Raw genomic sequence first — 15,038 nt, forward strand, 5'->3', positions numbered from 1 at the left:
GCTAGTAACATGTTTTTAAGCTATTTTAAAAAAACGTCTGTGGTATATATATATTTTCCAGCATCAGCTACATCAGCAACAGCTGCATCTAAGGCTTTTACTGGGATATTGTGTAACATCCAACTAACACTTATTAACTATCATTCTATTATAAGGTTTAGTTCAGCACTCTAGAAAATCCCCCATGCACAGTCTATCCAGAGAAGAGGTTTCTATTAAGTGCTCTGTGATCCTCAGAGCGCAGTCACAAATTAACACCTCTCCATGCCACTACAGACCATGCAGGGAAAAAAAGATTGTAGTTCGCACTTCAACAACATTACCCATAATGCAGTGTGGGCTAAAGTCGCCGCACCTTCGCCGGGTGGAGCTTATGAACGTGGGAACGTCTGTGCTGCTGCTGGTTGCCGTGGAGTGAAAATTGTTTCAGGGGAGGTGATGAGACCTGTGCGCGGGGATTGATTAAGAGAAGTTAGTTGATAGTGTGTCGGCGGCAGTTTCTGAATCACCCGGGAGGCAGACTTGAGAGCGACAAATGATTTGCATGAGTCTCAGCAACAGGGCACAGAGCGAAATGTCAGGGACTGTTTCAGCCCTGAGCAGAGGGACGCGCGACTAGTACACCGCAACGCGGAAAATATTCAAGGGGGGAGAGAATGCGAATGGTGGGAAGATACCGAAATCAAACAAAATGGAAACGATGTAGCGTCGCTGCGGCATTTCATATAGCTAGAACTAACGTTAGAGTAGAGACTAGATAGCTAAGGAGCTAGCAGGTTAACTAACATACATGTAAAGTTATTCCCCGGAGAAGCTGAAAAGGAGCCCGGAGGCGTCTGTTGAATCAGAAGAGTTCATCAGTACTGCGAAATCCAAGAAGATAAACTAGAAGATGCTACGGAGAAGAATTAACCGTTTGGTATGTGTGACTAATATAAACATTACACACCCACATATACACACACATTGTTAGCTTCTGGCATCCTGCCTCTCCGGCTAACGTTCTAACCGCCGTGATTCTGCCCTGAAATAATGTAAGTTCCTCTTGACATTTTTCCCCGTAAATGCGTGAGAGGGCTGGCTTGTGTCAAGCCGTTACTTCACACTGAATGACAACACGAAACAGCTGTTGTCTCATATGATTGCTCTTGTTGCGGAAGCTTTTTCAGCCAGTTAGCTAACTGCTAGGTAAGTTCTTCCCTGCCAGGAAGTCACGACAGATGTTAAGTTGGTAGCTACACTCAGAGTCATTTAACTACACTTTGGGGTCACACACACAGTCAGACAGGGATTTCTATAAAGCAATTTTGTTTTCTGCCACGTAAACTTGCAACTGTACGTACATGAACAGTGAACAGAATTCCCACCTGTGTACTGTTGTACGTTAAAAAGACTCGAGGCTAAATCTCAATTAGAAGAGCATCTATCTGTCTCCAGAGACATGGCTGCTTTTCTCTGAGGACCCAAGTGCTAAATATATGCTCTCTTATGAGGAGCAAAGCCATACTTCAAACGTTATGTCTCTTTTAAACCTTCATGGTTAGAAGTGTAACAATTGGTCAGTGAACATGAAAATTAATCAGCAACAATATTGATAATCATGTCAGTTAAGCTGTACTAGTAAAACACACTTTTCATAGTTTCATATCCTTTTAAATAGAATATATTTGGATTTTGAATCTTTGCTGAGACAAAATAAGACATGAAGTTGTCACCTTGACCTCACAAAACTTGTGATGGACATTTTGTATAATTTATTTGACTTTTCAAAGACTAAATCAATTAATTGATAAAGAAAATAAATGTTGGTTGCAGCTCTTGGTAGGATGCCTAATAGTAGTTCTGTATTGTGCTACAGTTGCTTTCTGCTATAATGTTACTTTGTGTCCAGCTTTTGTTCAATATAAGTTGGTATTTTGCCAAACTGAACTGCCTTGACATCATATTTCCAGACTGGTCAATTTAATTCTTACCCTTTTAAAGTTCATCCATTGGTTTCATTGCCCTTCTAACGCGTTAATCAGTCATGAGTGGACTAGTTGAAAGTGGAGTAACTATCTGCAAGGCCAGGTTTATAAATGCTAAGCCGTCTTTACGGCCTCTTTATCATCCCCTTATGCACCGGTAACCTGTTGTCAGCAGTGGGTTGAATCCCCCACAGGCTATGTGAGCAGTATAGATATCGACAGTGAATAAGGGGAAGCAATATAATAATTATAGTGCCTGACCCTCCTCCTGGCCTCTCTCTAAGTGTTGCCAGGTCAGCTGATTTTCCTGCTTCTGGAGAGGATTGCTGCTGTAATTTCTCCTCAGTGTGAGCTGTAAATAATATTTTGTGCGAAGCAGCCAGCCACACTGTCACTGATGCACACAGTGCTGTTATCTCAGGCGCGGGCTCGCTGCCTCCTGATTCACACACCCTCCCCTTGCCCACGGGAGGTACATGTACATCATAAAGAGAGAGAAGGATGGAGAGGGGGGGGGGGGGGGGGGGCAAGTGACTGCTCATACCAAAAGGCACTGAGGTGGCCTCATATGCCTCACTTGACTCCCCCACTATGATGCACTGTACCACTAAACCCTGAGTGTGTCTTTGGAAAATCATTAAAAATGGCTGTTAGAATGAGTGAGATTGGGCTTTTTCATGAGGGGGGAGGCTCCAGAGGTTGTAAAGCTCTGACAGGAATGCAGAATCACAGAGTTGCCTTTGATGTTTGTTCAAGCCCTTGAAGGCAGCAGTGTGATCTGTGAGAGGTGGAGCCTGGTGGAAATGTGATAGTATTCATTGAGAACACAGGAGACGCATGAAAACACCATCGCCAAGGCGGCACCTCAGTACGGTTTTTGCACCATGGTAACCAGTAGGCCCCTGCCTACTCACACAGTCGAAATCACACTAGTGAAGTTTCTGCTCTATATTTTGACTCTGTTACAGTAGCTGATAGTCCTTCTGCTCAGTAGTGAAGTACACACAAGCTTCTGTAAAATGGTCCAGCCCTGCACAACCCAGTTAGACGATGGAAGCTTGACAGGTTCTCTTATTATGTGCACAAAGGCAGGAAATGGTCATACTGACACTAACTGAATTGCTTTGTGTCAGGCTTATATAACAATAGGACTTAGTGCTAACAATTATCACTTATTGTATAACAGATTAATTAAGAATAACAGTGTTGATAATCAATCACTTAAGTAATTTGTCAAGCAAAATTGCCTAATTGCTATTTCTGATGTCTCACATGCAAAGATTTGCTGTTTATCGCAGCTTTATATAATTGTAAATTGAACACGCTTTGGTTTTAGACTCTTGGTCAGACAAAACAAGCAATTGGGAGATGTGGACTCTGGATCAGTAATGAAAATTAATAATTAGTAGCAGCCCTAATATGATTGACAAATTTTAAGAAGGGGAAAAAAGGTGAAGTTAGCTGGACTGTTCCACGGCTGCAGTCCACATTTTCTGTGTGAAATGTATTATATTTTGTCTTGGTAGCATGTTTAACTACCATGTGAAAATGTACTCTCATCAAATGATGATGAGAAGTTTCTAGCCTACATGTTCACACTGTGGTTTACATTCTGAGTGATAAGTGCTACACTTATGTAACATGACGTTTACACATTTATTTTTTCATACATGGAACATCCATCTTTTGATGCTATGAGTGTGTCTTTTTCTTGTTGCCAGATACATGTTGTGAAAATCTGATTTGAAGTAACTGAGGTTTCCCCCCATAACTAATGTATTAAAACTCTATCATGCAAATTCAATTGTGATTTGAGTCCTACGAATTGAATTATCAAATATTTTCCGTCATCACCTTTAATACTCAGGTTTGATTGCTCAGAGTGCAGCACCACTTTGTTTTTCCGTAACCCCAGTAAGGGTTTTCCCCCTCACCCTTCTGCCATCCCTCTCTCTTCAATCTGTCCAACAGGCTGCAGGATGATGCACTGAGGCTTGCTTGTCTTAGATCTATCTCTACTCGACTGTGACCCAAGCACTAGTAGGCAGGCCCTTGCCTGGCAGGAGATGTTGTTATGAGTGAAGGATTGAAGGCTTGCATGTCGAATGTGTTTGGAAGCCCCAGGGCTCTGCAGACCTGTTTCTCAGGTCAGGTCAGCTCAGAGTACCCGCAGGTCTGAGATGTACACACAAACCTGCAAGCAGATACTCACCCACCAACACCAACAAGTGCAGACAATGTTGACATGCCTGCAGATTACACACAACAACACAGTAAGATCGTTGTTTTTAGAAACATCTTTTTGCTAATGTGACCACACATGGTTAAGTATATTATAAGAGGCTTTTGCTGCCTTCAAGGATGGTCCCGTTTCCAGAGTTGAGAAGTCGTTCTTTCGACTACGGTGTGTTTATGAGCTTTTAAGTCATAATGTGGAAACAACATGGACGCTACAAAAAGATGTGTTGTAATTTGTCCCAGACTTGTTGCTGCATCAGTACGTTCCCTAAAAGCACTAAAATATTGCTTAAGCTGACCTGTTATCAGGGTTAATGCTAATAAATACATTCTCTAACTATTAGATCATTCTATGTGGACAGCAACGGTTACAACTTAATACCATATTACAAATTACATGTGAGCAAAAAATTGATATGCAATACGTGAACTAGTAAAAAGTTTTTTGCCATCAACCAAACGTTTACTTTCGTCCGCCATGTTTCTGTGTACATGACGTCAACTTTCGGCAAATTGTTTACCAAAATATTCCTGTTGTTGTTCCGACTTGAGGGGGCATACATGTGAATTTTCCTGTCGGGAACACATTTTTCTGATTATTCCAACACCACATGAATGCCACGTATATCTGGTATCACTTTTTCTGGGGGTTATTTGTTCCACAATAAAAGAGGATGTTTTTTTTTTTTACCCGCTGCTGTACAGTACTTTCATCTAAATTGCAAGTACTAGGATAATGAGTCTGATTTGCAGCATTATAAGCACTCAGTGATGTCAAATGTACCTCATGCTTTTTTCATTACTGTATTTTGGTCTTGCTGCATTATCTACCATGCTTCATAATGCTCCAAATGTATTTTTTTATATTGCATTCAGATCAGTCTTGCTTTTATACACTTGTCTGTGAGCAGCTTGTAGCACCTGTTGGAAACATATTAAGGGCTTTTATTAACTGATGAGTCCTCAAACAGAGTTTTCTCTCTTGGGTGAGCAGTTAGAGTAAGAGTGCATCTGAAGGCCACATACCATACAAGGCATGTAGCTGCCATTTGATTTATTAGGCCTGTTTGATTAGGAGAGATGCGTATTGATTAGAGCTGTGCTCAGTTTTGCCGCCATTAGTCTTGCACCGTGCGCTGCCTGGCGAACAGAATTGCTTACTCTCATTTCTTTCTCTTCCTTCCTCTCTCCGTCTGTTCTCCTGCACTCTGCCCAGTAATGGAAACCCAGCCAAAGGAGCTCATCTGCAACACACAGCAGGATAATAAATATATTTAGTGTGGGGAGGGAGGCGGTGTGAGGGAATAAGCGGCCCGGCTGTGGGATAGCGGGGTGATAAAATATAGTGAGGGAGTCCAGAAAGCCCTGCGTGACTCAAAGTGGAGTGAAACCAGGGGGTGGACCTGTAGCCTCTTTGCACCTGTCCATCTCTCTCTCCGCTGTGCTTACCTAATGGATGCACTCCTTCAGGGTTTCTGTGGTGATTAACATCGGAGTGGGTGGGTCGGGTTGGATACAAGGGGACCGCGGATGGCTTTTTGTGGCAATCTTCCACTTCCTTTTAAAAGCTAGGTTGAATTCTCAGTTTGTACCTCTAAATAATTCAGGTTGCTTCATTTATTTTGAATTCTCTTCACATCGCTCCTCCCTCTCCTGACCCACGTATCCTCGCCAGGCTAGCGGCACTCAAAATGCATCCTCGTCATCCATATATGTATAAAGGCTCATCCAGAGATTTTCTGTGCCATGCTCCAGCTCTAGCATTACCCAGAGAGCATTCGCAGTGAGATGTGAAGAGAATGCTGAGATGTGTGGGGGGATGTTTTTTTTTTTTTTTTTTTTTTTTTGGTGTGTGTGTGTGTGTGTGTGTCTATGTCTCACTCTGTGTCTGAGCACGGAGGGAGGAGGAGAGAAGACGGCATCTTCTTGATGTTTCATCATCCCAGTTTTTCATTGTCACCTGAAATGATAGGGTACTCACTGACACAGAGAAGAGGAACAGCAAAGCCCATGTGAGGATTTAACGAGTGCTGGAAGACATACGAACATGTCCCCTCCCACACACACACACACGAACACACACGCACACACATAAACACCTAGGTTAAGTTACAGCCTACAATGATTATCTCCACTGCAACCCTCCAGCTAGGAAGGTAGTTTTTCTGAGTTGCAGTGAGGAAAAATGAGGCTTTTTAATGTGGTCACACTTCAGTGGGAGGAAACGCTTGGTGCGAAAACCCAAATCGACCATGCCCTCTGAGCAGAGGAAGACAAGAACCACATTGGGTTTTGTCATTAGTCTCATTGGCCCCCTATGCAGTGTCTAAAGATAATTAATTGAATAGCAATTACAGCCAGTGTAGCCTCGTATATTATTAAAGATAATGTCATCAGTAGGGCTGTAGCTGAGATGGAGATTTTTTTTAAAGCTTGTCAGCATTAGTATATACTGTAAATTCCTTTTGTTAGTATTGCATGGCTTTCTGCCAGACACAGTGGGTGGGGGGAGTTAAGTTAAATTACAACCCATACGCTACACAGAAACCCCCCCCCCCCCCCCCCCCCCCCCAGCTGGATCAAACACCTTCATCTAGGTAGCTGAATCTGGTGATATGTCGCACACACGCACACAAAAACAGCAGAAAGAGCATGTGCACTTGGCTGGAAAAACCATACTCCATTTATGGCTTCACTACTTTAAATTCTCTTTAATTATAGATTAAAGTGTGACTAGGCTGCAGCTCAAAATGTGCTCACTTTTCCTGGTCTTAAAACATTAAGTGTGGCGATTTTCTATATAAGAACCCTTGAAAATAATTCACTTTTGTCATTTTCTCTAATAGTCAGGGAGCTAACTTGTCTAGAGCATGGTACAGTGGTTACGGGGACAAAGTTCAAGCAGGAGAAGGTGGAGTAACATATAATCTTAAAACCAAAGCCTAAGTAAATGAATGCTTTGAGACTGTGAGCCGGTTAAAAAATAACTTGCCTAGTGAATATGAAAGGCTTGTGAGGTGCAGCCCTCTGTTCAGTCGAAGGTTGTGTTTTGAGGAACAGCGTGTGACGGATAAACAAATGACCACAGACCTCTGTCAGCATTGTTTTTTGAGGCTACCAAATGATTGAGGAAGCAGCTCCCATTGCGAGGTCTAGATGAGTTTCCCCTCCTCCCCATTGTCGAGGGACACAGTGTAATGTAGGCCAGTACCAGCCTATGGTACAGTACACTCTGTGTCTTGTACAGCTGCAGCGATGCTAGTAGAACAATGAGCCTTTGCCTATCCACAACAGCTCCTTAGGATCAGCCCTCAGTTCAAGTTGGACTATTATTACTCTGTGAGGCTATTCATCACTGTGTGCAAACACTGGACAGAGGAGAGAGTAGCCTCTGGTATGGGGTCTTTATACTATGCCATAGGCCAAGTGTTGGTGAAGCCATGATGGAGGTAACTCCTGTTTCACTATGGGGTAATGGCTCTGCTTTTCATTTTGATTTAGTAGGCTAATACTCATAACATTAATGTGGATTTTTTTGAGAGAGGTAGTCTATTTGTTAATTTAATCGTTATATATTACGATCTCCCGCATTGCGCCCATATCCTTTCAACTAACAAAATACTACTTATGCTGTGGCAAAGTACATGGAAATTGAAGAAATTGGGAAATTTGGCAACAGCAATGTTAACAGTAAGTCTGGTCGTTCTTTTCTTACCCATCCAGAGTGATTTTTACATTTACATTTTTTTACAAGTTTCAGGTGTATAGTCAACTGAAATTGTTTTAGTCGGCCATTATTTTTTTCCTTTTTATTTAGAGTTTAAGCTGACCTGCTTGCTCGCTCCTTTTCAGCAACACCCTGCTTCACATTAACATCATTTTCCCTCATTTAAAAAAAAAAAAAAAAATGTTGTGATGTTCCACTCATTTTAAGGAAGGAAAGTGACTAATATTTGTAACACAGTGGTAATAAACAAGTGGGTAATTTAGGAATTGGCATATGGACAAAACATGAAGACTACTTTTCCATATATGAGGAAAATATTTGTTATCATTGCTTTTCGTAGATTGCTGAAAATGATAAAAGCATAAACAAACTGTAGCCACACGACTCAAAAACAAATTTTAAGACGTGCTGAAGAGACCTGTAATGATATTTCTTAGATATTTGGAGATATAGAGGGTACACTAAGAAGTTAAAGTAGTTAAATTTAACAAAGGATCTTTGTGTTGAAATTTGACAAATCAGCCCGCGGGAAACAGCCATATTAAGAACTTGTTTGTTGCACAGGAAATGCAACAAAGGGGCGCTTATTAAAGTCCTTGTAGTGACAGTGACTGCGTTTACATGCACAAAATATTCTGGTTTTTGCCCTTATTCTGATATTCCTACTAAGCTGTTTACATGGCTAATGAATATTCCACTAATATTCCTGTTAACATGCAGAGGGTTTTCAGGGTTTTCCTCTGCTCCAGTGGGAACACGAATCACAACATCTCAGCAGGCAGTCAAGTAAACCAGCGAGGTGAAAAACATGAGTGAGCCGCTGCCTGATGTGTATAAGTGATATTGATATGAATGGTATTATAAATTTATGGTTACAGGTACATCCAGTACAAAGGTTGTCCCATGATGTTTACTACACTGCTGAGTGTTTTTTTCCGTGCATCACACCGAGTCATCACCGTTTATCCATGGCTGCATGTCAGGTTAATAACCAAAAACCCTCCATCCTCGTTATGGAGAAAACGTGCTCTGCTTTTCCAGCCCATCCTGAACAACTCTCCACTCATTCCTCTCCTCTGTCTGCCTTCCTGCTCCAGTGTATGTCATTTTACCTGCACAGAGGTAAACAGGCAAGCGGGCCGTGTGTCACAAACTGCAGTAAAAACACCAATTGTGACGCATTTTCTGAATGCGCTGTATATACGTCCAAAGAATGCTCCTAAAACTAGAATAATACCCGCATATCCCACATGTCTTAATCAGAAAATGCTACTTTTGTAACATCCAAATGGAGTATGCCGTTTACATGAAATGTAAAGTTCAGAATATTGTCATATTCAGAATAATAATAGAATATTTAGTGTGCATGTAAACGTACCCAGTGACAAACCTTTAATTCAGGTTTGATGTTAATGTGCGTTTGTGCTATATTAACTTCAAAAGATGATGTAGGCTCTGTAAATTCACTGCAGCCAATGCAAGGAGCACTCGGATGTGTAATCAAAACTGAGAGAGTTACAATTAGTGATAGAGTGAGCATGCTGGAAGAGGACATGCAAGTGGGCTGACAAGAAAGAAAGAGAGAGAGAGAGAGAGAATAAAAGAGAGGTGAGATACAGTACCGCAGTGACTAACAGCACTGACTCAACGTGTGGATCTTTCTCCTTGTATTCAAATATTAATAACACTGTTCAGCCTGTCATAATAGAAACTTTATGTTGCAGTTAGGCTGTTGTCATCAACATTTTTGAAACGGTTTACTTGAGTTAAGGCGTTTGCGCTGACATTTATTTATTCCATCACTCTCAGAATACCATTTGATATAGAGGCCTAGACTCTAATGTAATAGATCTTCTCTTGGGGCTTTTCCTTCTTAAGGTTTCTCCTCTTTGTGCTGAGAGGAAAAAACTGATGATGATGAGGTACTGCACTAAATGGCTGATAAGGTTGACCTGCGATGAATCCACTTACCTTAGAGCAACATCATAAAACCTGACAGAGTAGATAAGATGCATTTGGAGTAGATGTTGTTAAGTTGTTGAATGTGATAAAGGAGTGAGGCATGCACACACGCGCAGAGCCTTCCTTTTTCTGTTTTTCATGTGCTAGTACAACTGTGTAAGAAATTAGAGTTATGCAACTTGGTTCATTTTCACCCAGGGAATTACATGAAACGGATACCAAGGTCAAATGGGAACATGGAGTTTACAACAAATCTGTCGTTCTCAGTGTAGTTCAGAGTGCTATTAGTACACGCGCAGGACATAAAGAAGTACAAGCGTAGGTCCCCAGTGCTCTCTCTTCTTCGCACAGCTCCCTCACACCTCATTAAATGTGTTTAAGTAGATTTTCTAAGTGGATTTTTTTTTTTAAGCTTAATGGCACAGCTCCTGCATTCCTTACTGACTGAGCTTGTTGTTTTTGTCCCTTGTACTGTTACAAAACCACAACAGCAGACTGATCTTCTGATTCCTAACTGATTCTCCCAGGCTTACTTTTTTTTCCATTTGCTTCAGCACTTTAATAAGAAAATATTACAGCATTGATTTTGTTTGACCACAAAATCTATTTGTGTCAGGGTAAATACTTACTGTGCCACTGTCATGCCTGCTGTCACTAGCCTTTTTTTTCTTCTGTGCATGACGGCGTCTTTATTTGCTGTTTGCATAGAGGTGCTTGTGAAATTAAGTTGCTTGACACCTAACAGACCTCGTCTGGAGATTCAGTGCATATGTATGCTGACTTGGCCGCGCTTCAGTTAAATGTTAACGGTGGGCTTAACAACTAATCAGAAGACACTTTGCTGTCTAAGGCAGCCCTAAAAGCCAGCACCACTTCTCTGTCAGACTTGCAGGCCATAAATGGCAACATGTAGAAACACTATGTGAAAGGAAACTGAAGTTACCGTTTCATTTTTGGATGACTCACTTGTTGATATCACAGGGGTTATGCGTGACAGTATGTGACCACTGAATGATAAATGATTAAAATGTAATGGACTCCCCACCAGTGAGGAGCACTTAAGAAACTTCTTGGATGAGAGGCAAGTGGTGAAATGTCTTAAAGAATAAAAACCGTAAATCCAATTGCCTTTAACTTTAGCCGTATTCAGACCAAATCAGGCAGTGCGGCGAAAAACGCCGCACCTCCCATTCATTTGAATGAGGGTAGTGCGTTTAAGCTGCAGGGGTTTTGGTTGCAGTGGTGCCACACCGGCCTGTGGCGAGAAAGTCGATCCAGGATCAACTTTTGGAGAAACACAACCCGGCGTCATGCTGCGGTGGCCAATCACAGCTGGCGATCAGAGCTAAACCGTGCCATGAGGGAGGACAGAGATGTTGTTTCACAGCGGTTATGTTCTAGAGCACATCCACACCTCTGCTCACCCCTGCAGTGGACCACTGTAATGCCTGATTTGGCCTGAATACAGCCTTAGTTTTTCTAGGTTGCAATAGCCGTTTGTGTCTTATGGCATCAATTGATAAGTTGATCAACAGAAGTTTATTGGCAACTACGTGGATAAATTGATAAATCGTAATTCTCAACTTCTTAAATGTGTGAAATTGCTGCTGTGATGGAAATTTTTTCCCTGTCCTCTGACATTTTATAAAATAAATGATTAATGTAAATTAACTTACAAATAACCAGCAGATTAACTGATAATGAAAATGATTGTCGGTTGCAGACCATATAATATTGCATTAACTATCCACTATCCCCATAGTGCTCGTAGTGGAGTTAACTAAGATTATGTTTGACAAGGTGGGATTGCTGTGTGGTCGAAGTGATGCACTGACCCACTCATCTGCACAAGAGCCCCAGCCCAGCCTACTTACATCAGTGGAGCCGACAGGTTTCTTAGCTGAGATGATGCGCCATCATCTGCACCATACAACAACACAGACTACAGCATCATAAAGCAGTTAAAAAACCTTTAAAACATTTTTACAAATTTTTTAAAGGTTTTACTGTCTAAATTTTATTTGTTTGTACTGGATTGCAAAACAGTGTACAGGGTTACTCAGTATGCATCTGCTCAACTAACAGCAGGCAGATTGTTACAAAGTGGATAGTCACTGAATAGTGAGATGGTGTGACAGGACGCAGCATCATCAGACCCGAGTCATCATTGTGAGTTTGGCAGTAGCTGAATGCAGCCTTATATTTCCCCAGCTCTCAGTGGAGCACCTTACCCCCCCGCCCCCCACCCCATCCCAACCTCTGCTCATTTCACAATGTGTGCATAATTTAATTTAGAGCGTAATTTAATGTAAAGTTTCAGGCTCACTCAATTCTCTAATGCACCATTTATTTCTGACCGAGCAATTACACCTCAGCTCAATCGAGCATTGGATGTTTGCTTTATTGATCTCTATTCACGTTTTGCAGCTGATGCCTTTTCATCAAGGAAGAATCTACTGTGTGGTATTGACATGCTGGCACTTGACTCTTGGCCACTTTTGCTTTACTTGCTAACATCATTGGCATTGAATGGCTTTGTTTGACCTTTGACAATGAGGCAAAGATGATGCAATCAGTTCTATATTTCCTTACATTAGCATTTCTTGTGCGGCCTTCGGCTCACTATTTTGGAGTTGAGCATTGAAATCACGTAACCGCTCAAAAATGAAGTGGGCCCCGTGGTCCGACCCTCATTATATTTAACAGTGAAATCGCCACCAAATCAATGGCCATTCAGTAGTTCTTTTCTTATCTTTAGGACCCCAGGACATGGACTACTTCCTCATTTTATATAGAATCTAATTTCCAGCTTGAATTATGTGTGCTTAGGTGCCAACGTTTCTTTTTGTGAATCAGCACTGAGGCCCACAGCTCGCTTATGTAGGTTGTGTCGTGGCAGTAACAATGTTTGTTCAGTCTACATCAAAACTAGTGTTTGTTTATCTGATAGGACTGCGACCTTGAAACTGTGTGCATTACTGTGGCTCTTGTGCATGATCAGTCCTAAAGAGATGGGCACAGGTGAAAGATTGGCACTTGCAGAAGCCGCCAACTAATACTGTTGACTGTCTGACCTGTAACCCTCAAGTACAAGCCAGAGCCCTTTCCTGGTCCTTTGACTCGAGGCTAATTTGTTTTGTAAATTGTTCCTGACTTGCATTTTTTTTTATTTTGTCTGCGCAGCGCTTTGTACATGATTGCTTTTCCTGGCCCTACATTGTTTTCTAATGTTATATTAGTGGTTTGCAGTATAGCGTATCTGAAATGCTGATATTACATTTGTAGATGACATTTTCAGAGTACAGAGAGGAGGGATAAGTGCCAGAAACACTGCATCTGATTCAAATAAATGAACAAGGGTAGTACATGGTGGTGCTCTTGGTTTATTGCTCCTCCTGGGGGCTAGTTGTTGTTTGATATAGAAAACCTGGATGTACTCGTGTCCTTGGATCCTGTTGTACTTCCTCTCTCTTGTACTCCTTCTCCCTCTCTCTCTCTCTCCCTTCATCCTCTGGCAGCCATGTCCGTCCGGTCCTGCTGAAGGAAATGTCAGTGTGAGCTGAGCGGGAAGTGGATGGTAGATTTGACAGCCATACTGAGGTGTGAACATTGCTGCTCATGCATAAGGGAGCATAATCTAAGCCTGTTGGCTCTCTTCTTTAGTCTGGACTGGAGAGAAGATGGGAAATATTTCATAATTAAGACGTGCAATTTAATTCAGATTCAAACAACTTTATTTATCCCAGAAGGGCAATTCAGTTTCAGAGCCTACCCACTTCACATAAATAAATAAAATAAAATAAAATAAATACAACTCGGTCAAGCAGCAGCACTCCAACATAAACATCAACATGTCAGTGACAACAGATCAACAATTTTTACGGTTTATAGTTTACACGTTTGCAGGGACTGGTCCACATTTCACTAACTGCTGTCAGCATTTAGCAGCCTGATAGCAGAAGGAATTAACAAATTTGAATTAGTTTTCCTAGGGGGCGCATTAAAGAGAATTCACCAGAAAGAACATGGTCGGATTGACTAATGATACCGTTTGCTTTCTGGACCACACGTTTCTTCCAGAGGGAGCACAGGTATTTCTGCTGGACTCCAATGAGCTTGGAGCAGACTATTCTTGTCCTTCACAGACAGTCCATTGAACCAGCATATGAAATAAAATGTTAAAAGACTTTCAATAAAAGATTGATAGAAGTTACATAAAATATTATCAGAGACACTAAAAGAGTTCAACTTTCACATCAGGTGGCCTTTTATTTTATGTTATTTGACCATTAACGAGAAGCAAATGATTGCATAAACTGGTGTTGCTGTATGTAGGCTATGTTTTTGTCCTCCCATGCATAAATTAGACCCTCAAGTGTTTGAGGCTATTCTCTGATCTACCCTCTTGTCAGAAACAGACTTTGGGCAGCTTGCTGTCCAGGTGGCCGACGTAATTCTCACATTCCCTGGCACTGGTCCAGGATCAGATGTTCATGGTAATCTGTCCCCTCAACCCACATGTTGCTAGCTTTTATATGAGATAAAGCAGATCCCCTGCCTGCATAACCTTAATAATTTACAGGCACAGTAATAGCTGCACAACTTGTACTTATGCAGAGAACTCAAACACATTAAAAAAAACTGGTGGATAGAGGTCTTAATTTTATAATGTTTTTCACCCTCAGAGGCGAAAAGAACAGTGAGAATGGTACAAGTTTATTTTCCACAGGCTGATTCTGAGTGTTAGTTGGTAACTTTATTTTAAGTGTGATGAACATGACACAATTTGAAATAATGCATTTACTTTAGGTTCTTAGGTTAAAAGTGTCACATCATGTGAAATTATACAACATTAATAAACAGGAACAAAACATGTATATTTGTGTTGCAAGTGGCTTCTAGGGCTGCGTACCATAGCTGTGAAATTTCAGTCTTATGCTTAAACAAAGCTCAAGAAAAATTAAAACTGAAGAGAGCAATAAACAAAGACATGAATACATTTGTACACTGTAATATATGTTCAAATGTAGTACTCACTCAAAACCCAGTGTAGATTAAAAATGCGTTCTTCAAGCATGCACAGACTTGCTGATTGAGTTACATTTACGTAAATGCCTCACAGTGGCTAAGACATGCTTCATTGA

At 41.3% G+C, this 15,038-nt stretch overlaps 1 protein-coding gene across 8 annotated transcripts in view; it reads left to right on the top strand.

Moving 5' to 3' along the window:
- The first annotated feature begins 357 nt into the window (after positions 1 to 357).
- atp11c (ATPase phospholipid transporting 11C) overlaps positions 358 to 15,038 on the top strand; it is a 43,392-nt gene continuing 28,711 nt past the window's right edge. For all 8 annotated transcript variants that reach the window (XM_067599607.1, XM_067599602.1, XM_067599603.1 and 5 more), the window contains exon 1: positions 358 to 919. In XM_067599607.1, coding sequence (XP_067455708.1) covers positions 893 to 919 — 27 coding nt within the window. In that variant the 5' untranslated portion in view covers positions 358 to 892. The remainder of the gene's footprint in view (positions 920 to 15,038) is intronic.

The sequence above is a fragment of the Thunnus thynnus genome, chromosome 9, assembly GCF_963924715.1.
Source record: "Thunnus thynnus chromosome 9, fThuThy2.1, whole genome shotgun sequence".
NCBI classification, from domain to species: domain Eukaryota; kingdom Metazoa; phylum Chordata; class Actinopteri; order Scombriformes; family Scombridae; genus Thunnus; species Thunnus thynnus.